This window comes from Pristiophorus japonicus, chromosome 20 (assembly GCF_044704955.1).
Source record: "Pristiophorus japonicus isolate sPriJap1 chromosome 20, sPriJap1.hap1, whole genome shotgun sequence".
NCBI classification, from domain to species: domain Eukaryota; kingdom Metazoa; phylum Chordata; class Chondrichthyes; family Pristiophoridae; genus Pristiophorus; species Pristiophorus japonicus.
In genome coordinates, this window is record NC_091996.1 from 16,043,997 (window position 1) to 16,069,930 (window position 25,934).

Here is a 25,934-nt window from a genome sequence, read left to right on the forward strand (position 1 = left end):
GCCCAGGACAGGCGAGGGCCCAGGGGGCAGCACGGGCCCAGCCCACACTGCGATATGTGTGTGTGCGCTCGGTCTGTGCAGCAGAGCTGGTCTCCAGTCGTCCTGGGTAATCCTTACCACTGGACCATGACCTAGCTCTGTCAAGCCCGTGTGGTGGCTGGTGTGCAACGGTCACCACACGTTAAAAAAAACCCACGCACAGGTATCTTCCACCCTCCAAGCTGTAATTTGGGACCTGGAATATTTGGTCCTTCAGGTATTTCCAGATTTCGGAACATATTGCCGACGTTCTGAATCCGGAAACCTATCTGGCTCAGTGGTGACCCGTAGTTCGGAAGAAAAAAAAAACGCCCGGGAAAAACCTGTGTTGCAGCCCTTGGGACGGCAGTAGGCAGTAAGACCTGCCAAAAAGGTCAGTTTATTTTTTAATTCTTTTGCAGTGATTCGATAGTTAAGTGCCTTGTGAATGTTTTTTGATTTTTGATTTTTTGCAATTTTTTTTGGTGTGTGTGTCTGTGTGTGTGTGTGTGTGGGGGGGGGGCGGTTATTTACTGTTGTGAAAAAAATGTCCGAATTTCGGAACATTTTTACAGATTTCGGACGATTCCCCCCCCCCCACTGATCTGCGCGATGTCCGGATTTCGGAACATTCCGAATTTGGGAGGTTGTACCTGTATTAAAAATTCATTCATCGCCTGACAAAACCAACGTCACAGGCAATTGCCCGGTACATTGTTAACAATGTCAACCGTGTTTTTTTTTTAAAACAGACCCTTCCTCCCCTGCGTGGGGAAATATTTCCCATGTGTAACGTAAACCCATCTAAAAGGAACAGGACTGCGGTTCTGACGTACAATGTGCGCAGAAAAAGCTTCCCTGCCTACGCGAGCCTCCCTGGTTCCAGGCCAGAGAGGCCCCGTGGATCGTGAAGCAGCTCCACTGACTGCCAACGAGGCCTGGGAATCGATCGAGAGCAGCCTCCCTGCCGCCCCGCCCGCTGGGGATATAGGCTGGGTACGTGACGATCGCAGCAAAACTGCTTGCAGGCGAGTGGCCGCCAGACTGCTCCCATGCTCCTCCTAGTGGTCAACAACAGAACGACATGAGGTGGCTGGGAGTCAAAATTCAGTTTGTAACGCTGGCCGTTATTGTCAGAGAGGGGCAGCTAAGGATTTAACGTCGCTGTGGAGCGGGTCCCTCACCTCCCGAAAACTTCAGTTGGGCGTTAGGGGCGTGGCGCCAAGAGTTACCGCTGCGTGCTCCACCGTCACCCACGTGGTGATGTCATCGAGCGTGCAACGCCCCCTTGGCGCCGCGGTCAGACTTTCGTTGGATCAGCGACTTCACTGGCAGGCGTTTGTACCGACTGGCAAAGGTGGTGGGACATCGGGGATCCCGGGGCGGCACTGTCCGGAGAGCAAGGTAAGTTGTTAAGTTTAATTTTTTTACGTGTGTATTTATTTATGGCAGCAGTGGGGAAGTGCAGGTGTCGGTCACTGAAATTTTCGCAAACTTTTTGTTTTTTTCATTTTTATGCGCCCGGCAGCCGGACCACCGGGAAAAGGAGCCGGCCTCCTGAGCTACCACAACGTTGGCGCCCGAGGACGAGTGGGCAATGCCTCTTTGAGCGCTGCTCTCTCATCTTTGGGGGAAAATACTGAATTTGGCAATTTGAAACGGTGAGTACCGCTCGGTGGTAAAATCACCCTTCAGACGGTGTTAGCGCCTCTAAAACAGCGGTAACGAATCTTAGACCCCTCAATGTTCCCTGGAAGTGCAATGGGATGAAATCAGCAACAGAAACATAGGGGGGAGGAGGAAACGACGTCAGCCTGTAATTCACTGAATCAACACTTGCAAAGTAATCGAGTGCCCCTTGTCCTTGGCATGCGGGGAGCTCACGGGCGTCCGTCCTTTTGCCTGTCGAGCTTACCTGCGACTGCTTCAGTTGGATGAGCTGCAGGATGTCCTTAGTCAGCTGGTAGTCCTTCGCTCGTGCGTCAGTAAAGACGTAGATAAAGGAGCTGGGCTGGGACACCTCCAGGGCTCTTTTGATAGCGCCCAGGCTCATCTCCGGGCAGTCTCCTCCGCCCTGCAAGCACAAAAGGATAAAGTCAGACCCGTCCCGGCCCCAGAGTCACTGCCCTCGCCCAATTGTTGCTGCTAGCGCCAGCTGCCTGCTTGACTGTGGGGCGCCTGAGGGGGAGATGGCAGGGGATTAAACCCCGGATGCCAAAACGCACAAACACTTTCTTGCAGTAGCCACTGTTCAAGGTAAGGATCCCTGGTTAGTTTTTCCCTCCTTAGCCAAGAATAAAGAAAGACTTGCATTTATATAGCGCCTTTCACAACCACCAGACACCACAAAGCACTTTACAGCCAATGAAGTACTTGTTGAAGTGTAGTTACTGTTGTAATGCAGGAAACGCGGCAGTCAATTTGTGCACTGCAAGCTCCCACAAACAGCAATGTGATAATGATCAGATGTTCTGGTCTTTTTTTAGTGATGTTGATTGAAGGATAAATATTGACCCAGGACACCCGGGAGAACTCCCACTGCTCTTCTTCGAAATAGTGCCATGGAATCTTTTACGTAAACCTGAGAGAGCAGACGGGGCCTCGGTTTAAGGTCTCATCCAAAAGACTCCCTCAGCACTGCACTGGGAGTGTCAGCCTAGATTTGTGTGCTCAGGTCCCTGGAGTGGGACTTGAACGCACAACCTTCTGACTCAGCTGACATAGGTGGGGATGGAGGGGAGGGTGGGGGGGGGCGTGGTGCTGAGGCTATTCCCAGTGGCCCAACTGCTGCCAAAGCGGAGATAACACAGCACAGACTAGGGATCGTACCCGGCACCTTGTGGGTCCGTATAAGTCAGTGGAACGTGCGTTCGAAATGTCTACGCTGGGGCGGGGGATGGGGAGGGGGGGTGTGGGGGAGGGGTGTAAAAGACTATCTCAGATGGGTGAAGAAACAAGAGGATTTTATCGTACTTGTGCGAGTTGTCCAAACTTCAATCACACTCAGCACCTACTGAGGCTGGTGATTTCATGCTATTTAAGCTGCTCCTGGCAACACAGAAGAATTAATGGGACTGCAGAGCTGGATTTCTGTAAAGACGTTAAACAGAATTTTACATAAAAAATTAAATATAATTAAACAAATTGTTTCATTATGTTTTATTTTTAACTACAATTATGTTTAACATGCTTAATTTAGTAGTTCAGAGTTAATATGATGGTAATAGATTCCTGATGTTTGAGTAACATTACTGTAATATGATTATTACATTCAGTGCAGCAAACCCTGCAAGTCCCCTCCATTCCTCAGACTCTGGATTACTGGGATGGGACTGAGTACCCAACCCCCTCACCCTCCCACCCACAACCCAAACCCCAACCCTAAACATACCACAACCCTAATCCTAACACTCCCCCAACCCTAACCCCCGCAACCCGAACCCTAACCAACCCTAACCCCTCCATAACTCTAATCCAAACACCCCCTCCCAACCCGAACACTAACCAACCCTAACCCCAACCCTAAACCGCCCATAACCATAATCCTAACACCCTCAACCCTAATCCCAACACCCCCAAACTCTAAACTCCCCCAACCCTAAACTGCCCATAACCCTAATCCTAACACCCCCAATCTTAATCCTAACACCCCCTAATTCGAAACTCCCCCAACCCTAAACCCCCCATAACCCTAATCCTAACACCCCAATCCTAACACCCGCTAATTCTAAACTCCCCCAAACCTAAACCCTCCCATAACCCTAATCCTAACACCTCCTAACCCACCCAACCCTAAACCCAACAACCCCTAACCCTAATACCCCTTACCCTAAACTCCCCCAACCCTAATCCTAAACCCCTTAACTCTAACCCCCAACCCTAACAATACCACCCCCTAACCTTACCACCCCTAACCCTAACCCTACCACTCCCTAACCCTACCACCCCCTAACCCTAACCCTACCACCCCCTAACCCTAACCCCACCTCCAACACCCCATCCCAAACCTAACTCCCTACCCTAGCCCCAATGCTTACATTTGTCCCTGTACCATCAGAAGCCGATCTTTCCGACACCTGGCCCCAGCAATTCCCTCTCTGCCTCACCACCTCCCACCCTCCCTTTAAAAGCTTATTTAAGCCACATGCATCTGGTTCCTCTCCCCACCCTCAAATCTTGTTGCCATTTTCTCACTGGTCTCCTTAATCCACCCCGTTAAGTCCTCGGACATGTTCAGCACTTCTAAATGTAAAGTTTCAAACTTCTCATCCTTGTTTTCAAATAATTCCATGGCTCTGTAACCTTCTCCAACCGTACAATCCTCCGAGATCTCTGCAGTTCTGGCCTCTTGCGCATCCTCGATTTTAATCGCTCCACCCTTCAGCTGCCGAGGCCCTCAGCTCTGGAACTCCCTCCCTAAACCTCTCTACCTTTTCTGTCATTCATTCACGGGATGTGGGAGTCGCTGGCAAGGCCGGCATTTATTGCCCATCCCGAATTGCCTGCAAGTAAATGGTGGTGAGCTGCCTTCTTGAATACGGTGGCTTGCTGGGCCATTCAGAGGGCATTTAAGAGTCAACCACATTGCTATGGATCTGCAGTCACATCTAGGCCAGGCTGGGTACGGACAGCAGATTTCCTAAAGGGCATTAGAGGACGAGAGGGGTTTTTAAACAACAATCCGGTAGTTTCATGGTCACCATTACTGACACTAGCTTTTTAATCCAGATTTAAATAATTACATTTAAATTCCCCAGCTGCCGTGGTGGGATTTGAACTCATGTCTCCTGGCTCACGAGTCCAGGCCTCTGGCTTACTGGTCCAGTAACATAATCACAAAGCCACCGTACCCGATGGAAGAGTGTGCAACCTGCTACTACCAGTAGCAGTGGTTGAGGCAAATAGCAGCGATGCATTTAAGGGGAGGCTGGATATGTACGTGAGGGAGAAAGGAATAGAAGGTTATGCTGAGAGGGTGAGATGGAGTAAGGTGGGAGGAGGCTCGTGTGGAGCATGGACCAATTGGGCTGAATGTGCTGTAAATTCCATGTAATTCTACGTCGAGGCAACTGATGTCAGCAGAGTAACAGTGGAGTCACTAGAATTGCTCTCAACTCCTTGATTAGGAAGGAGTTAGGGGGTGGGGGGAGAAAGAAAAATCAGCCAAGATTCACACCCCTGCTGGAAGCTGTGCACGTGTGCATGTGCGAGGTCAGATTGGACTCCGCTTTGAACCCTCGTGTCCCCCTCAGTTAAATAACCTAGCCACGCGTCACTCTCGAGACTCACATGTGAAATAAGAAAGAAAGAAAGACTTGCATTTATATAGCACCTTTCACAATTACTAGATGTCCCAAAGTGCTTTACAGCCATTGAAGTACTTTTGGAGTGTAGTCACTGTTGTAATGTAGGAAACACAGCAGCCAATTTGCACACAGCAAGCTCCCACAAACAGCAATGTGATAATGACCAGATATTCTCAGGGTGAGAACTCCCCTGCTCTTCTTTAGAATAGTGCCATGGGATCTTTTAGGTCCACCTAGGAGGGCAGACAGGGCCTGGGTTTAACATCTCATCTGCAAGATGGCATCTCCGACAGGGCAGCACTCCCTCAGCACTGCATTGTAGTGTCAGCCTAGATTTTTGTGCTGAAGTCCCTGGAACGGGACTTGAACCCACAACCTTCTGACTCAGAGACAACTCACTGAGCTACAGCTGACACTATGTCTGTATGACACTATAAACACTGTCACTTGAGCAAATTGTTGGAAGGCTGACTATCAAACTATAGCCCCTAGCCACCCCCCCTCCAAACCAGAAGTGAGTATCTTCAGAAGAGATGGGGAAGGTATTTATGGGGTGGGGGGAGGGGATGAAGGGAGAAGTAAAGGTTCAGTATTGTTAATGGCCCTGAAATCCCGGCCTCCCTGGGTCCGTACGGAGTGTGCACGGAGTGTGTACGGACCCGGGAAGGCATCGCAAAAGCCGGTTTTCCGCATCTCGGGGAGCGAGACCATTCCGACGGCAGAGATTGGGCTATTTGCCCATCTCTTGCTCTGCCAATGTCCTTAAAACTCTTGCGCCTGGTGAAAGCAGGCGCATAGCCAACTTTTACCAGCGTCAGAGTCTTAAAACATATGAAAAACATATCAAAATAAAATTTAAAAATACATATTTATGTTAAAAACCCTGCCCACTCAGGTAATTTTATTTTGAAACATGAATTTTTTTTAAAATCGGCAAATATTTTTTTTTCAGAAATATTTCTATCAACTTTAATTTCTATAATGTATTTATGTGAGGTGTTTTTAAATTTTTTAATGTAGGGTTTGTGTGTTTAAGGGTGTTTCTCATTCATAGTAGTAGCAGTTTCAGACTTACGAAACTCCTATTACTATGAATAAGAAAATACTTGACCGTGATTGGGTGTCCAGGCCCACGTGACTCCAACAGACGTCCCAACGTGAACGCGCTCCGTTGCACAAGAAGAGGAGGCCTCAAGTCCGGGATCTCTGGCCAGCGTTCGACCAAAAGGTAAGTGCGCATCTTTTCTCCTATTTTTGGCGAACGTCCGCGGTAAGAAACCACCGGGATTTCAGGGCCAGTGTTTAAAGTGTAGAACCATCACCACGTCAGGACAATGGCCGAGCTCTGGTGAAGTGAGGAGCAGCCTTGAAGGCACCAAATACCCCAATTACTGTAAATAATTCCTGGAGATTTCCAAATAGAGGAAAAATGCAATTTCACAATTATGAAGTAAATGTTATTTATACAAGGACTATTACAGTCACATTTTCAGGGACCTCAATGGGATAATTAGGGAAATTAGTTTTAAATGAATACAATTTCCCTGAGTGATTTAAAATTATATTGCACCATGTTTTAAAACCATTTTCTTCCTAATTATTATTCCTGTTTAACCTTTCCTCTAAAGACGTTAAATAATAACAGGAAATATATATTTATCCCTTCCCTCGTTATGAATTTATATTCCTCATTGCTGATCTGTTTAGCGTCTAGGGGGACCATTTTGAAGCTGCTCATGAAAGGCATCTGCTTCTTTCCAGGGCCCCATTGGATGAGATAACAAGTTCTTGTGAGTTATTTTAGGATTTCTTCACCTTTTTCTTCAGATATTCAACTTACAACAGTGACTACACCTCGAAAGTACTTCATTAGTTGTGAAGCACTTTGGGACATCCTGGGGGGTCATGAAAGGCGCCATATAAATGCAAGTCTTTCTTTTCTTTTAGATTTTGTTTTTATTCGTTCCGGGATGTGGGCATCACTGGCAAGGCCAGCATTTATTGCCCATCCCTAATTGCCCCTTGACTAGGTGGTGGTGAGCTGCTTACTTGAACCGCTGCAGTCCGTGTGGTGAAGGTGCTCCCACAGTGCTGTTAGGGAGGGAGTTCCAGGATTTTGACCCAATGACGATGAAGGAACAGCGATATACTTCTAAGTCAGGATGGTGTGTAACTTGGAGGGGAACCTGGAGGTGCCGGTGTTCCCATGTGCCTTCTGCCCTTGTCCTTCTAGGTAGTAGAGATCGCGGGTTTGGGAGGTGCTGCCGAAGGAGCCTTGGCGAGTTGCTGCAGTGCATCTTGTAGATGGTGCACACTGCAGCCAGGGGGCGCCGGTGGTGGAGGGAGTGAATGTTGAAGGTTGTGGATGGGGTGCCAATCAAGCAGGCTGCTTTGTCCTGCATGGTGTCAAGCTTTGTGAGTGTTGTTGGAGCTGCACTCATCCAGGCAAGTGGAGAGTATTCCATCACACTCCTGACTTGTGCCTTGTAGATGGTGGAAAGGCTTTGGGGAGTCAGGAGGTGAGACACTCACCGCAGAATATCCCCATGGAGTTATCCCCATCCTAACTACTGAAAGTTGCAGGAGAGTAGGCTGGAGCTGCCTTGCCTTCAGACTTCCCCTGTTGGCCGATGGGGAAGCACCTCACCATTCCTTCACAGCACGCACTGGGGCAATGGTGGATGTGGAAGTCATGTTCCTATCCCAGAGCACAAACTGTGCAACCTCTTTATTTATCTCAAACCCTCACCAACTAATCACAACAATCACAGAAATTTACATCACGGAAGGAGGCCATTCCGGCCCATCGTGTCCGCGCCGGCCGACAAAGAGCTATCCAGCCTAATCCCACTTTCCAGCTCTTGGTCTGCAGCCCTGTAGGTTACGGCACTTCAAGTGGACATCCAAATCCTGTTTAAATGTGGTGAGGGTTTCTGCCTCTACCACCCTTTCAGGCAGTGAGTTCCAGACCCCCACCACCCTTCTGGGTGAATAAATGTTCCCTCAAATCCCCTCTAAACCTCCTAACAATTACTTTAAATTTATGCCCCCTGGTTGTTGACCCCTCTGCTAAGGGAAACAGGTCCTTCCTATCCACTCTATCTAGGCCACTCATAATTTTATACACCTCAATAAGGTCTCCCCTCAGCCTCCTCTGTACCAAAGAAAGCAAACCCAGCCTATCCAATCTTTCCTCATAGCTAAAATTCTCCAGACCAGTCAACATCCTCATCAATCTCCTCTGTACCCTCTCTAGTGTAATCACATATTTCCTGTAATGTGGTGACCAGAACTGCACTCTAGCTGTGGGCTAACTAGTGTATTTTATACAGTTCAAGTATAACCTCCCTGCTCTTGTATTCCATGCCTCAGCTAATAAAGGCAAGTATTCCATATGCCTTCTTCACCACCTTATCTACCTTCAGGGATCCGTGGACTTGCACTCCAAAGTCCCTTTGTTCCTTATTCAATTTAAATTAGTTTTTTCGCAACAGCTCTCATAATACGGCGGAGGGGGGGGGTGCGGGTGGGGGGGGTTGCGGGGGGGAGGGGGGTGGTTGCGGGGGGGAGGGGGGGTCGTGGGCCGGGGGAACACTATTCTTTTTAGAAAGGCGCTAACTTTTCTAAACTGTGCCCAGGGACGAGCCAGCCTTGGAGGGGTAGGAACACGGGCCGGCTCCACACTCAAGTAGTATAGGGAGATAAAAACAAGTGGGATTCAAATAATAAACTCATTAAGGGCCTAATACATCCAAACAATATGGAGGCAGTGTATGCAATCAGTATAAGGACAGAGTACCCGACCAGGAAACAGACAAAGTCCCTGACCGATATAGAGACAGTGGGGTTCAAATTCAGTGACGTCTCGTTTGGTGATGGTAACCGAGGCGAGGTCGGACATTCTGTGCCTGCCGCGGAATTCCCGCCCCAGCCCCGAAATTCCAGCTACCGCCCCTCACAGGAAGTGGAGACGGGTGGGGGCTGCTTCGCGGGGGGGTGGGGGGGAATCGGCTGCGCTACGTGGCCTCTCCGCGTGGTGTTAACGCGTTTCAACGTCCCTCCCCTTCCATTGAAGGAACGCTGCGAACTCTGCAGGTCCGATGATAGCCTCCACTGGGCTAAGGGGCAGCCACGGCCGCAGGCCAGCATGGAGATGGAACACCAGGCTGCACGATGGCTGCCCGAAACCCGCGAAAGGGGCGGCGAACGGCCCGACCGGTAAATGGGGAGGGGGGTGGTGCAATGGGTGACCGGAATGTTCGCGGTCCTCGCCTCACGGGGCCAATTTCCGTCGCAGGGCGGAAAGGGCTCACTGCACACGGCGATGACGTCATCACCGGAGGCGCAGCGTCCCAGTGCCTTACCATTTGCGTGCCTCCGTTAAGTCCCATGCAATTTCACAGGAGTCAGTAGCGCCCCACTCCCCTGCGAGGCGCAGAACAGGGGAATTTCGGCCAAAGTGTAACTGGCCACTTTAGGGACAATGGATCCGACTATAGGGACAGTGTACCCGACTATAGGGACAGTGTACTAGACTATAGGATCAGTGTACTCGACTATAGGATCAGTGTACCCGACTATAGGGAGTGTACCCAACTATAGGGACAGTGTACGCGACTATAGGGACAGTGTACCCGACTATAGGGTCAGTGTACCCGACTATAGGGACAGTGTTCCCAACTATAGGGACAGTGTAGCCGACTATAGGGACAGTGTACCCGACTATAGAGTCAGTGTACCCGACTATAGGGTCAGTGTACCCAACTATAGACAGTGTACCCAACTATAGACAATGTACCCAACTATAGACAGTGTACCCAACTATAGACAATGTACCCAACTATAGACAGTGTACCTAACTATAGACAATGTACCCAACTATAGACAGTGTACCCAACTATAGACAGTGTACCCAACTGGGAAAATAGATTAAAATGTAAGGCGGTTGATGAACAGTGGTGTACATTTAAGGAGATATTTCACAACGCTCAAGAAAAATATATGACAGTGAGGAGGAAAGGGTGTAAGAGAAAAGATAGCCATCCATGGCTAACTAAAGAAATAAAGGATGGTATCCAATTAAAAACAAGGGCGTACAATGTGGCCAAAACTAGGGAGGACAGAATATTGCAAAGCGTTTAAAAACCAACAAAGAATGACTAAAAAAATGATTAAGAAAGGGAAGATAGACTATGAAAGTAAACTAGCACAAAATATAAAAACAGATAGCAAGAGTTTCTATAGGTATATAAAAAGGAAAAGAGTGGCCAAAGTAAATGTTGGTCCCTTGGAAGACGAGACCAGGGAATTAGTAATGGGGAACATGGAGATGGCAGAAACTCTGAACAAATATTTTGTATCGGTCTTTACGGTAGAGGACACTAATAATATCCCAACAGTGGATAGTCAAGGGGCTATAGGGGGGGAGGAACTTAACACAATCACAATCACTAAGGGGGTGGTACTCAGTAAAATAATGAGACTAAAGGCGAATAAATCCCCTGGATCCTAGGGTCTTAAGTAGCGGCAGGGATAGTGGATGCATTGGTTGTAATTTACCAATATTCCCTGGATTCTGGGGAGGTCCCAGCAGCTTGGAAAACTGAAAATGTAACGCTCCTATTTAAAAAAGGAGCCAGACAAAAAGCAGGAAACTATTGACCAGTTAGCCTAACATCTGTGGTTGGGAAAATGTTGGTGTCCATTATTAAAGAAGCAGTAGCAGGACATTTGGAAAAGCAAATTTCGGTCAGGCAGAGTCAGCATGGATTTATGAAGGGGAAGTCATGTTTGACAAATTTGCTAGAATTCTTTGAGGATGCAACGAACAGGGTGGATAAAGGGGAACCAGTGGATGTGGTGTATTTGGACTTCCAGAAGGCATTTGACAATGTGCCACATAAAAGATTACGGCACAAGATAAAAGATCGCGGGGTTGGGGGTAATATATTAGCATGGATTGACGATTGGCTAACGAACAGAAAACAGAGAGTAGGGATAACTGGTTCATTCTTGGGTTGGCAATCAGTAACCAGTGGAGTGCCGCAGGGATCAGTGCTGGGACCCCAACTATTTACAATCTATATTAACGACTTGGAGGAAGGGACTGAGTGTAATGTAGCCAAGTTTGCTGATGATACAAAAATGGGAGGAAATGCAATGTGTGAGGAAGACACAAAATATCTACAAAAGGACATAGACAGGCTAAGTGAGTGGGCAAAAATTTGATAAATGGAGTATAATGTTGGAAAGTTTGAGGTCGTGCACTTTGGCAGAAAAAATCAAAGAGCAAGTTATTATTTAAATGGAGCAAGATTGCAAAGTGCTGCAGTGCAGCGGGACCTGGGGGTACTTGTGCATGAAACACAAAAGGTTAGTATGCAAGTACAGCAAGTGATCAGGAAGGCCAATGGAATGTTGGTCTTTATTGCAAAGGGGATGGAGTATAAAAGCAGGGATGTCTTGCTACAGTTGTACAGGATATTGGTGAGGCCACACCTGGAATACTGCGTACAGTTTTGGTTTCCATATTTACGAAAGGATATACTTGCTTTGGAGACAGTTCAGAGAAGGTTCACGAGGTTGATTCCAGAGATGAGGGGGTTGGCTTATGAGGAAAGGTTGAGTAGGTTGGGCCTCTACTCATTGGAATTCAGAAGAATGAGACGTGATCTTATCGAAAAGTATAAGATTATGAGGGGGCTTGACAAGGTGGATGCAGAGAGGATGTTTCCACTGATAGGGGAGACTAGAACTTGAGGGCATAATCTTAGAATAAGGGGCTTACCATTTAAAACTGAGATGAGGAGAAATTTCTTCTCTCAGAGGGTTGTGGATCTGTGGAATTCGCTGCCTCAGAGAGCTGTGAAAGCTGGGACATTGAATATATTTAAGACAGAAATAGACAGTTTCTTGAACAGTAAGGGGATAAGGGGTTATGGAGAGCGGGCGGGGAAGTGGACCAGAGTCCATGATCAGATCAGTCATGACGGTATTAAATGGCGGAGCAGGCTCAAGGGGCCATATGTCCTTCTCCTGCTCCTATTTCTTATGTTCTGATGTTCTTATAGAGACTGTACCCGACTATAGACAGTGTACCCGAATATAGGGACAATGTACCTGGCTATAGGGACAGTGTACTCGGCTAAAGGGACAGTGTACCCGACTATAGGGACAATTTACCCGACTATGGGGTCAGTGTACCCAACTATAGGGACAGTGTACCCGATTATAGGGTCAGTGTACCCAACTATAGGGTCAGTGTACCCGACTATAGGGACAGTGTACCTGACTATAGAGAGTGTACCCGATTGTAGACAGTGTACCCGACTATAGGGACTATGTACCCAACTATAGACAGTGTACCCGACTATAGGGACTGTGTACCTGACTATAGGGACAGTGTACCCGACTGTAGAAAGTGTACCCGATTGTAGACAGTGTACCCGACTATAGGGACTTTGTACCCGACTACAGACAGTGTACCCGACTATAGGGACAGTGTACCCGACTATAGGGACAGTGTATCCGACTGTAGACAGTGTACCCAATTGTAGACAGTGTACCCGACTATAGGGACAGTGTACCCGACTGTAGACAGTGTACCCGATTGTAGACAGTGTACCCGACTATAGATAGTGTACCCGACTATAGACAGTGTACCCGACTATAGGGACAGTGTACCCGACTATAGGGACAGTGTACCCAACTATAGGGATAGTGTACCCGACTATAGGGACCGTGTACCCGACTGTAGACAGTGTACCCGATTGTAGACAGTGTACCCGACTATAGGGACAGTGTACCCGACTGTAGACCGTGTACCCGATTGTAGACAGTGTACCCGACTATAGGGACAGTGTACCCGACTATAGACAGTGTACCCGACTATAGGGACTTTGTACCCGACTATAGGGATAGTGTACCCGACTATAGGGATAGTGTACCCGACTATAGGGATAGTGTACCCGACTATAGGGACAGTGTATCCAACTATAGACAGTGTATCCGACTATAGGGACTTTGTACCCGACTATAGGGACAGTGCACCCGACTATAGGGACAGTGTACCCGACTATAGAGAGTGTACCCGACTATAGATAGTGTACCCGACTATAGATAGTGTACCCGACTATAGGGACAGTGTACCCGACTATAGGGATAGTGTACCCGACTATAGGGACAGTGTACCCGACTATAGATAGTGTACCCGACTATAGGGACAGTGTACCCGACTATAGGGACAGTGTACCCGACTATAGGGATTTTGTACCCGACTATAGGGACAGTGTACCCGACTATAGGGATAGTGTACCCGACTATAGGGACAGTGTACCCGACTATAGATAGTGTACCCGACTATAGGGACAGTGTACCCGACTCTAGGGACAGTGTACCCGACTATAGGGATTTTGTATCCGACTATAGGGACAGTGTACCGACTATAGGGATAGTGTACCCGACTATAGGGACAGTGTACCCGACTATAGGGACAGTGTACCCAACTATAGGGACAGTGTACCTGACTATCGGGACAGTGTACCCGACTATAAAGACAGTGTACCCGACTATAGGGATAGTGTACCCGACTATAGGGACAGTGCACCCGACTATAGGGACAGTGTACCCGACTATAGGGACAGTGTACCCGACTATAGGGATAGTGTACCCGACTATAGGAACAGTGTGCCTGACTATAGGGACAGTGTACCCGACTATATAATTTGCAGGAATCACATTCTTGAGCTAAAATATGGAAATGATTAAACCAAGACATGGAAGCCATACACCAGCGAAGGTGGAAATATACAGCATTACATTGTAACCTCGTCCTTCTCATAATTGGAAGAACTAGAGGTACCAATGATATGAGGCACTGACAGAGTAATAACTGGGTGGTAAAATAATGGAGTAATAACAAGGTATACGACACATTCGCAAAATGAGGAACAAGAAAAGCCCCACAAGTCCATCTGACCTGCCCCGTATAATTGTGATGTCCTGTGTCTGATGATACATACACACCCTACAGCCATGTAATCTCCTGGGAGAGGCGAAAAAACACATGTTCAGCTGTGATTATGGAGCGGTGTTTAATCTGGCATGTCCCAATATGGTCATTTAGAGGTTAATTGCCATTTCCTTAGATGGGCAGCTGCTTGTAAACCGCCAGTTTCTGCTACTGGGGGGAACTCGCATAATTACCAGCAAAAAATGGCCGATACTTTTGATAATCTCGAGTATGACAGGCACTGGGTACACTGAAGACAGCTTGTCAAAATAATGGTGAGAGTTATTTATGCGCAAATCACATAGCAACTTCGGGCGAGGGCAGATTAAATGCAAAAATCCGGAAGTTGCTGCTCCGCCATTTGCTCCGCAAAATTGTCATCTCACTATCTGAATTACCACTTAAATGCATTGCACTGTGTGAAGTTCCTGCACTTAGATTGTAGATACGATCTAAACTCTCTTCAGAATGTTAGGGCTTGTCCATTTCAGTCCAAGAACTAATTATAACGGCCTGGTAAGTCTTAACAACTGCCAGACAACCTCTCTGGCATCTGAACATTAACTATTAGAAACATAGAAACATAGAAAATAGGTGCAGGAGCAGGCCATTCGGCCCTTCTAGCCTGCACCGCCATTCAATGAGTTCATGGCTGAACATGCAACTTCAGTACCCCATTCCTGCTTTCTCGCCATACCCCTTGATTCCCCGAGTAGTAAGGACTTCATCTAACTCCTTTTTGAATATTTTTAGTGAATTGGCCTCAACAACTTTCTGTGGTAGAGAATTCCACAGGTTCACCACTCTCTGGGTGAAGAAATTCCTCCTCATCTCGGTCCTAAATGGCTTCCCCCTTATCCTTAGACTGTGTCCCCTGGTTCTGGACTTCCCCAACATTGGGAACATTCTTCCTGCATCTAACCTGTCTAACCCCGTCAGAATTTTAAACGTTTCTATGAGGTCCCCTCTCATTCTTCTGAACTCCAGTGAATACAAGCCCAGTTGATCCAGTCTTTCTTGATAGGTCAGTCCCGCCATCCCGGGAATCAGTCTGGTGAACCTTCGCTGCACTCCCTCAATAGCAAGAATGTCCTTCCTCAGGTTAGGAGACCAAAACTGTACACAATACTCCAGGTGTGGCCTCACCAAGGCCCTGTACAATTGTAGCAACACCTCCCTGCCCCTCTACTCAAATCCCCTCGCTATGAAGGCCAACAGGTATGCAGTCTCATTCCTTCAAATTTTCATTATTGAAGATTTTTTCTAAATGAAATAACGTTTTCATTAACCTTGCCTTGCTGTCTCTCTCGCTCTCTCTCAATCCCATCTTTCTTCCATTCTCTTTACTTCTCTTTCTGTGCCTGATTGGACATTGAATTCAATATTCTAACTGACACTTCTTGGTTCAGACTCTGTGTTGGTCATTTCACAATTCTTCAATCTGATTGGTTAAGGAGTCAAACCGTTGCTTGCCCTGTAGAGGGCACCGCGCCATTTCCATCATGGAGAATGCGGCTCAGCATTGCACAATGGAATAGTCTGAACTCACTGGTAAAGGATGGGTCAGTGTAATAAACGGGGGGTTAGCTCGCGGTTACTGTAGATTCTGGCTCACAGCTTTTTTTCTTTATTCATTGAATGTGGGCATCACTAACAAGGCCAGTATTTATTGCCCATCCCTAATTTCCCTTAACCGAGTGGTTTGCTGTTGCTAGACCATTTCAGAAGACATTTAAGAGTCAACCGCATTGCCGTGAGTCTGGAGTCCCAGAGGACAGGCTGGGTAAGGACGTTGTAATGTCTGCACCTGAGAGTATGCTCACGGGTTTGCAGAGCTGTTGAGTTGTGCCAGTTGTGTCAGACTGGCTGGGGTTTTATTGATGGTCACAAGACTCAATAAAACCCCAGCCAGTTGGGTTCAGGGGATCCACGATGAGGCAGGTGGTTGTGAGCCTGGTGGATGAACTGGTAATATGTAATGTGACTGTTAAACCTTTGTTAAAAAAACAACTAATTCTTAATAGCAATATGTTGTTATAAATTCTTAAGCAAAGAACCCATGAAGCAAATACATTATATACAGCAGATTTCCTTCCCTAAAGGACATTAGTGAACCAGTTGGGGTATCCAACAATCCGGTAATTTCATAGTCACCATTACAGATATGAGCTTTTTAATTCCAGATTTATTTAATTAACTGAATTTAAATTCCACAGCTGCCGTGGTGGGATTTGAACTCACGTCTCGGGATTATTAGTGACATAACCACTATGCTACCGTTCCCTGGTAAATTTGTATATTATACAAAGATTTAAATACAAGGACTTTCCTCTTCTCCCCATCATGGCTGTAAAGTAACACCACAGTTTGTTTATTCCCCGTTTCTTTTTGGGGTTATTTTTCCTTCTTTCCTCTGAACCGTTGCCAGTTTAGAAGCTGGCAGCTGTGACAGGACCAGCACTGAAAGTTGTCCATCTCCTGCTCTTATTCAAATAAAAGTGCAATTCAACTCTTCCAACAATGACTCCAACACATGTTGAGAATTTATTGCAGCCGTGGGGTTTGGGAGTTAGTGTATAATAATGAAATTACTTTAAACGTTCCCTGTACAGGAAAAAGCCAGAACGAGCCAACCTGTAATGTTATTTCCCTAACTTCTAAAACAAATGCACAACTCATCCTTTCGATAAGTGGCAGCCTTTCACAAAAGATTGCAACTTTCATTATTTAACCGTTTTGACCAGTTTTCTCTTGCCGTTCCCTAGCCAGTTGGGTTTGAGGGATCCAAGATGAGACAGGTGGCTGTTCTCTACGAGTGAGTACAGTCTGTAAATGTTGGCAGGCTATTCCACCGTGAAGGGTATCACAGCTGAGCCCCATCCCCTACTCACACACACACAGCCATCAATGGACAGCAATTCAGAGTGGGGACCCTGACCGATTGCTTTCCCCACTTGGGTATTTATCTGGGTTTTCCCTCTCCCAGGAGATCACATGGCTCCAGTTGGGGTGGAATTTGAATGTTTCAGTGTAAGGGGTGTCGCAGTTGTGTGGGATGGACTGGTTGGGCTGGGTGTTCTTTACCTGTCCGCCGTTGTTCATAGGTTTATATGTAACCTTCAGGGCTGCTGACCGAGGGCCGTGCGGCTCTTTGTCGGCCAGCGCGGACACAATGGGTCGAAATAGCCTCTTTCTGCGCTGTAAATTTCTATGTTTCTAGGTCACATATAACTCCCCTCCCACCGAGATCAGCTAACAAAGTGCGACCAGGATTCGAACCTGAGACGATTCTGTATAGCTCAGTACCACGCCAGCCACTCCAGCCACTGACTGAGTTATTGCACCACCCAGTTAGATTCAATGAACAGATTATAAAGAGGCAGAATGGCGTTCCCCGACCCCACCCCGCCCCCACCGATGCTGCTACCTGAGGTATAAGAGGTTGCACTGTCAAAGAAGGATTAAAGATGCTGTGTCTATACAGTGAGAGGCTGTGGCTCAGTGGGTAGCACTCTTGCCTTTGAGTCAGGAGGTTGTGGGTTCAAGCCCCATTCCAGGGACTTGACCACAAAAGTCTAAGCTGACACTCCAGTGCAGTGCTGAGGGAGTGCTGCACTGTCGGAGGTGCCATCTTTTGGATGAGATGTTAAAGTGAGGCCCTGTCTGCTCTCTCAGGTGGATGTAAAAGATCCCATGGCATTATTTCAAAGAAGAGCAGGGGTGGCCAATATTTATCCCTCAATCAACATAACAAAAAAAACAGATTATCTGATCATTATCACATTGCTGTTTATGGGAGCTTGCTGAGCACAAATTGCCTGCTGTGTTTCCTACATTACAACAGTGACTGCGCTCCAAAAGTATTTCATTGGCTGTAAAGCGCTTTGGGACGTCTGGTGGTTGAAAAACACGGTATAAATGCAAGTCTTTTTTTTTAGGCTGTGACTGATGGTACAGGTCACAACTCTTCCCCCCCACTTCAGCCCAGTATTTGGGTGCTGTTAAAGATGGCAAATAAGGAGCGGGCGGTATTAGCAGAGAGGTAAAATACAACTCTAATATTGTTGTTTTAATGGTCATCTCGAACACCTTCCAGTTCTGCTGAAAGGTCAGCGACCTGAAACTTTAACTCTGATCCTCTCTCCACAGATGCTGCCTGACCTGTTGAGTATTTCCAGCATTTTCGGTTTTTATTTGCTGTTGGTCAGAGCTGGTCTGGTCATTTAATGACAGAGGAATGATCTACCACAGAGCATACAGGACAGAAACAGGCCATTCGGCCCCACTAGTCTGTGCTACTGTTTGCATCCCACACGAGTGTCCTCCCATTCCACCTTTCTCATCGCAGAAGGGACAAAGATGAGCAGCCGAGATGATTCCTGGTATTTAAATCGGTCCCAACACACAGAAGGAGCCCTGAGCATTGCACCAGAATTGTGTTCAGACAGTAGTTAAGAAAAGACGGACCAGAGGGGAATTTCAATCGAACCTGCGGGGCAAAGGCTCTGGTATGTGCAGTCTGTCAGTCAGCAAAGCCTGTCGGGCCCACAGTCAATCACCACTGGAACGTCAGGGCAGCCTGTTTAGCTTGGAAAGCAAGGCTCAGGGCGATCTGGGAGATGGCGCTCATTAAGGCTCATTGACGGTGTTAGACTCTTAGTGGAAAGGATCAGCCCTCACACACTGCAAAACAGAGCACTGCAAGCCGTGCCTGCGATATGTAGTGACCCCGGCATCAACGTCTCCATCAAAGGTTAGCCGCGCTAATGTTAGTCCGAGTTTAAACAAGCCTTTTGCAAACATTCCAATCACTGCCTGTGCTGCTCCGATGGGGCGGAGGATCGTGTCGTGCTGCGCTCCAAGTCAAAGATGAAAAAAAAACTAAAATCCAAATTCAAGCACAACCTCACAGCAACCAGAAACCAAAGCTCAGTTCCCAACCAGACAGGAGCAGGTTCAAATCCCAGGACAGCCCAACACTCGCGGCCCTGGGAAAACTGCAAATGTTAGAAATTAGAAATAAAAATGAAAACTGCTGCACAGCAGGTCAATTAGCGACGGAAAGAAAGGACAACAGTTTCCCTTAATCATTGCAATGTATTTGCTTCATGGGTTATTTGCTTAAAGATTCATAGCAACACATTGCTATTAAGAACTAGTTGGTTTATTAGCAAAAGGTTTAACAATCGCACTACACATTACCAGTTCATCCACCAGGCTCACAACCACCTGCCTCATCGTGGATTCCCCCGAACCCAACTGGCTGGGGTTTTATTGAGTCTCGTGAATGTCATGTGACTGGCTAAGCCACTCCCAACTCAACAGCTCTACACAGAGTATAGTATGCTCTTACCCCTGGGCCGCGAGTTCAGGTCCAGACCAGGTTAATGGCAGGATAAAAAGAAAAGAAAGGCTTGCATTTATATAGCGCCTTTCACGTCCACCAAACGTCCCAAAGTGCTTTATAGCCAATGAAATACTTTTTGACGTGTAATCACTGTTGTTATGTAGGAAACGCAGCAGCTAACTTGTGCACAGCAAGCTCCCACAAACAGCAATGTGGTAACAACCAGATAATCTGTTTTTTTTGTGATGTTGATTGAGGGCTTGTTTAAGCTCAGACTAACATTGGCGCAGCCCACCTTTAACGGAGAGACTTTTTAAAGAGTTTATTTAGGTGTCACTGTATATCGCCAGGACACCGGAGAGAACTCCCCTGCTCTTCTTCTAAATAATGGCCATGGGATCTTTCACGTCCACCTGAGAGGGCAGACGGGGCCTCGGTTTAACGTCTCATCTGAAAGACGGCACCTCTGGCAGTGCAGCATTCCCTCAGCACTGCACTGGGTGTGTCAGCCTAGATTTATGTGCTCAAGTTCCTGGAGTGGGACTTGAATCCACAACCTTCCGACTCCGAGAGGAGGGTGCCACACAGTGTCCATTACCCGCGTACTGTACTGGGCATGGAGCCACAAGCTGCCCCAATCTCAGTGACAGAGGTAAAACCAGCCGGTGCGGGAAATATAAAATTGTCACGCCAGTGCAATTGGGACTTTGCTTCTGCAGTTGTGATTCAGCCACACTGTTGTGTACAGGGACTTTTACTCTGCTTTTAACTGTGCTTTACCTGACCTGGGAATGATTGATGATGGCATTGGATGTCCAATATCCCACATCAGTGACATCCCTCACTTTGATAAGCACACATGCCAACCAGAAAACCAGCAACAGCTGCAAACAAGCTGATGTAGGTACCCCCCCCACCCCTCGCCAAGCGGACATCTCAGGGACTACACCATTTATAAGCCTATAATGTGCAATGTCCTTCTTGACCCCTAAATCGACAGTCTGTAAACCCATGACTCCCTGTATTCAGACCCTATGACACAGTGAGCTTGGATCAGCTTGGTCAACACTTCATGCTCCTGACCCCTGACCTTTAGGTCACTTTGAAGTCTCCTTTCCAATAAAGGAAATCCAACCTCCGTCACCTTTGCTCATAAGCTACTTTCCTGGCAACTGCTGCTCATCCCTGAAGTGCAATAATGTCTTTCCAATGGTTAAGTGACCAGAACTAAATTGTTCTTGAGCGGTAGCTAATCAGATGATAGTGAATCAGCAGCCCGTTTTCCTAAAAGCTTGGTTTCCTCTTTTATATCAAACACTTCTTCCCCCTTCAACAACTTTTAAATCGTGAGAACATGCCTTTATCTGCTTCTTTACTCTCTCTCTCTCTCTCTCTCTCGCATGCCTAGACAGCCTATTGATAAAAATCTAGATGCTTTACTAGTGATCCCTCTCTCGCCTTCAATCTCCAACCTCTCTCCATCACAACCTTTCTTGTCCATCTCTTTTTGAACACTATAATCCATGATATTTTCACTGTGCTCAAATCAAGACCCTTCATACATATTCCTACTCTAGTCCATGTTTTCTCAGGAGCTCAAAACGGTGGAATTCCTTCCTTCCCTCAGTCTATCGTTCCTTCAACAACCTTCAGGCTTTTAAAAACCAAGCTTGACAACACTTAATCACTACTTCCTGTCTTATTTTATACACCTTGGGGTGTTCTACATTGAGTTCTTGGAACTTCACCTCGGTGGTGGCTGTAATGTATTTGCTTCGTGGGTTCTTTGCTTCAGAATTCATAGCAACACATTGCGATTAAGAACTAGTTGGTTTATTAGCAAAAGGTTTAACAATCACACTACACATTACCAGTTCATCCACCAGACTCACAACACCTGCCTCACGAACCCAACTGGCCGGGGTTTTATTGAGTCTTATGAACATCATGTGACTGGCTAAGCCACTGACAACTCAACAGCTCTACAAACCTGTGAGCATCCTCACAGGTCCATACAGTACAGTGTTCTATATTGAGTCTTGGACCTTCACCTTGGTTTGTTAACAACTACAATAATAAAATATTGGACGCGTTTATGGTGCAAAGTGCTTGGACCATTGGAATTCCATACCATGTGAGTGAATGGGAAGAGGTTTGCTGCACTGGAATTCTACACACAGCAGTGAAAGGCAAGAGGTGTCTTTCATTACATTTTCCCTACATTACAACAGTGACTACACTTCAAAAGTACTTCATTGGCTGTAAAGCACTTTGGGATGTCCTGAGGTCATGAAAAGCGCTATATAAATGCAAGTCTTTCATTATTTCCATTAGAATTCTCCCACTAATTTCCCGACCATTTACTTTTCACAATGACAACAATACGATTCAAGGTACCGTGTTAGTCCAGTGAAAATCCAAATAACGGCAACTTTTCAGCACTGAGTCAATCCAACCTCGAGAACAATTGATGTGTTAACTATCTATTCAGTCGGGTCAGGGTTCAAGAGGCGAAGGTCAAAGCATGCTCACCTGCACGTACAGATCCTGGAGCTCTCTCTGAAATTTCTTTGGATCCGAGGTGACAGTAACAGGACCAATCTCTGCAGAAGATGAAAGAGCAACAATTAACCTCGCCCAGTCCACACAAATTCCTTTCACCAAAATGTTGGTGAATCTTGTGCTTATTGAAGCACATTAGTGACCTGAAAAAGATGCTTTCCTCATTGTGGACACAAGCTGCTGCAAATGTTGGCAGCCTATAATTATACACTTCTGAAGTTGAATAATGCTCTTTTATGAACTTATCCTGCCAAAAGCATTTGTTTTTAACAGAAATCCATATTCTATGCACCCATAAAACCTAAGGGACCGGGGAAATGGAATATTTTCTCCCACTCTTGGCAACCAGGTTTCTTTTGTTAAGCACAGCCAGGTAGGGTTCAACACTGACTCAAGCACCCTGTAGACCATCTACAAGCTGCACTGCAGCAACTCGCCAAGGCTTCTTCAGCAGCACCTCACAAACCCGTGACCTCTACCACCTAGAAGGACAAGGGGAGAAGGCGCATGGGAACACCACCACCTCCACGTTCCCCTCCAAGTCACACACCATCCTGACTTGGAAATATATATCGCCGTTCCTTCATCGTCGCTGGGTCAAAGTCCTGGAACTCCCGCCCTGGGAGCACCTTCACCACACGGACTGCAGCGGTTCAAGAAGGCGGCTCACCACCAGCTTCTCGAGGGCAATTAGGGATGGCCAATAAATGCCGGCCTTGCCAGTGATGCCCACATCCCATGAATAATTTTTTTTTTTAAGTCGCCCCAATTGACCTCACCTCCTCCCACAACCTCCGTGAATCACTCCCTCTCCCCACTGCCCCCACCACCCACCCCCCTCCACACACACACAAATACCTATCTTGTGGTGTCTCTATTTAGTGCCAATTTGGTGCCAAATTAGAGGCTGTTTTGTGCCGTGTGCCCATTGGGTTACACTAACTCATTTCAGATAGGACCCTTGCAGCCAGCAGACAAATGAGGCATTCATTAGTCTGAGCTGGATTGAAATGTGAGTCCTAGTGGTGAATGGTCCGTGCCTAAACTCAACTGTATCAGCCTGCCCCCTACTCCCAACTCATATTACAGCTGCTGTGCATTAGCTTGAAGTGGGTTTTTTTGTTAAAAAAGACACCATTTCTTCTGTGGGTCTCTCAAATCTGGGATGCTATCATTGTAAAAAGACTTGGATTTATATAGCGCCTTTCACAACCACCAGACGTCTCAAAGCGCTTTACAGCCAATGAAGTATTTTTGAAGTGTAGTCACTGTTGTAATGTGGGAAACGCGGCAGCTAATTTGCGCACAGCAAGCTCCCACAAACAGCAATGTGATGATGACCAGATAATCTCTTTTTTGGTGATGTCACTCGAGGGATAATTATTGACAAACACCACAGAGATAACGCCCCTGCTCTTCTTCAAAATAGTGGCCATGGGATCTTATACATCCGCTTGAGAGAGCAGATGGGGCCTCGGTTTAACGTCTCATCCAAAAGACAGCGCCTCCAACAGTGCAGTGCTCCCTCAATACTGCACTAGAGTGTCAGCTTACATTTTTTATGCTGGAGTGGGACTTGAAACTACAACCTCTGACTCAGAGGCTAGGGTGCTACCCACAGAGTCACAGCTGACACATTCAAAGTACTGTACTATCAAAGTAATTTAATCTCGATTACTGGGACACCATATATTAAATACTTTTAACTGGAAGATCTTTGGTGGTGGAATCTTAGCATTAGTACTTCTACTGTCAATAATGCCAGTTCATGTGTACTGCCCCTTTAAGCCATCCCTGAAAAGACTTTCAGTTAAAATACCAATTGTAAAGAAACAAATCCGGACAACAGCTTCCGAGAAAGATACTCTCCAAATAGATAGTGTGTGCCTGTGGCTGTAATCAAAGCAACACAACGGGCTTGCAACCCAAACAGCATGTGTTTTTAAAAGTCCCTTTGTAGCCCCTTCCCTCACGAGAGCACTGATTCATGTTCCACAAGTGCTGCCCGATCTCCAGTACCTTGGCTTAATAATTCACCATACGTGGGCCCAGACAGTGAGCGTCATCGATAATGGGGCAGGGAGCATCACAATCCTATTCTTACTCGCAGTTTCCAGCAGGAATTGCTGGGTCAGTGGTTTGCACCAAGGACACTGCTGGTTTTACCTTCGCTGATTCCAGAGTGCCCGTACCTCCCCGGCAGAGATCAGCTGACAGGAACTCCGCCCTCCCAAGCGTCAGCTGTGGCTCAGTGGGTAGCACACTTGCCTCTGAGTCAGAAGGCAGTGGGTTCAAGTCTCACTCCAGGTACTTGAGCACAATAATCTGAGCTGACAGTGCAGTGCACTGCTGAGGGAGTGTTGCACTGTTGGAGGTGTCGTCTTTCAGAGGAGATGTTAAACTGAGGCCCTGTCTGCCTTCCCAGGTGGATGTAAAAGATCCCGCGGCACTATTTCAAGCAAGGGGAGTTATCCCCGGTATCCTGAGCCAACATTTATTCATCAATCAACATAACAAACACAGATTATCTGGTCATTATCACATTGCTATTTGTGGGAGCTGTGCGCAAATTGGCTGCTGCATTTCCCACATTGCAAGTGACTACACTCCAAAAGTAGTTCATTGGCTGGAAAGTGCTTTGAGATGTCCAATGTTTGTGAAAGGCGCTATATAAACGCAAGTCTTTCTTTCAAATTGTGGGTTCATGTTTTAAACACTAGAGAGGGTGAAAGGCCAGGACAGGGACACAATTTGCATCATCTTATAGCTGTGTCTGGCCAGCCTCATAGCCAAAGATGCTTTTTTTAACGTCTCTGTATTACACGTTGTGTTTTCTGTAATTCTCAAAGCCAACTTCTGTACATTCATCTGTCCATTTAGTATAACAAAGCAATGGCCTGGTCTGTCAGGCTGTGAAAAAAGATGTATTTTTGTGATAGGGAGAACAAAGCAGATCAAGGCGTGTGGCTCCCGGGTAGCAGATTAACAGAGGTGGCAGATTAAAAGAGAGGGGAAAGAGAAGGGAAAGAGAGGGGAAAGAGAGGGAAAGAGAGGAGAAAGAAAGGGGAAAGAGTGGGGAAAGAGAGGGGAAAGAGGGGAAAGAGAGGGGAAAGAGGGGAAAGAGAGGGAAAGAGAGGGGAAAGAGAGGGGAAAGAGAAGGGAAAGAGAGGGGAAAGAGAGGGGAAAGGGTGGGGAAAGAGAGGGGAATCAGAGGGAAAGAGAGGGGAAAGAGTGGGGAAAGAGAGGGAAAGAGAGGGGAAAGAGAGGGAAAAGAGAGGAGAAAGAGAGGGAAAAGAGAAGGGAAAGAGTGGGGAAAGAGAGGAGAAAGAGAGGGAAAAGAGAAGGGAAAGAGTGGGGAAAGAGAGGGGAAAGGGAGGGGAAATAGAGGGGAAAGAGAGGGGAAAGAGTGGGGAAAGAGAGGGGAAAGAGAGGGAAAAGAGTGGGGAAAGAGAGGGGAAAGAGAGAGAAAAGAGAGGGGAAAGAGAGGGGAAAGAGGGGGAAAGAGAGTGGAAAGAGTGGGGAAAGAGTGGGGAAAGAGAGGGGAAAGAGAGGGAAAGAGAGGGGAAAGAGTGGGGAAAGAGGGGAGGGAAAAGACTGGGGAAAGAGAGGGAAAAGAGAGGGGAAAGATGGGAAAAGAGTGGGGAAAGAGAGGGGAAAGAGAGGGGAAAGAGTGGGAAAGAGAGGGGAAAAG

The 25,934-nt window shown here is 47.0% G+C and overlaps 1 protein-coding gene across 1 annotated transcript in view; it reads right to left on the bottom strand.

Annotated features, from left to right (window-relative positions):
• The window catches only part of LOC139233090 (hemicentin-1-like), a 530,358-nt gene that overhangs the window by 475,895 nt on the left and 28,529 nt on the right, over positions 1-25,934 (bottom strand). Inside the window, exons 2-3 of the mRNA XM_070863608.1 lie at positions 22,214-22,284; positions 1,934-2,092 (exon numbers count right to left, since the gene is read on the bottom strand). Coding sequence (XP_070719709.1) covers positions 1,934-2,092; positions 22,214-22,284 — 230 coding nt within the window. The remainder of the gene's footprint in view (positions 1-1,933; positions 2,093-22,213; positions 22,285-25,934) is intronic.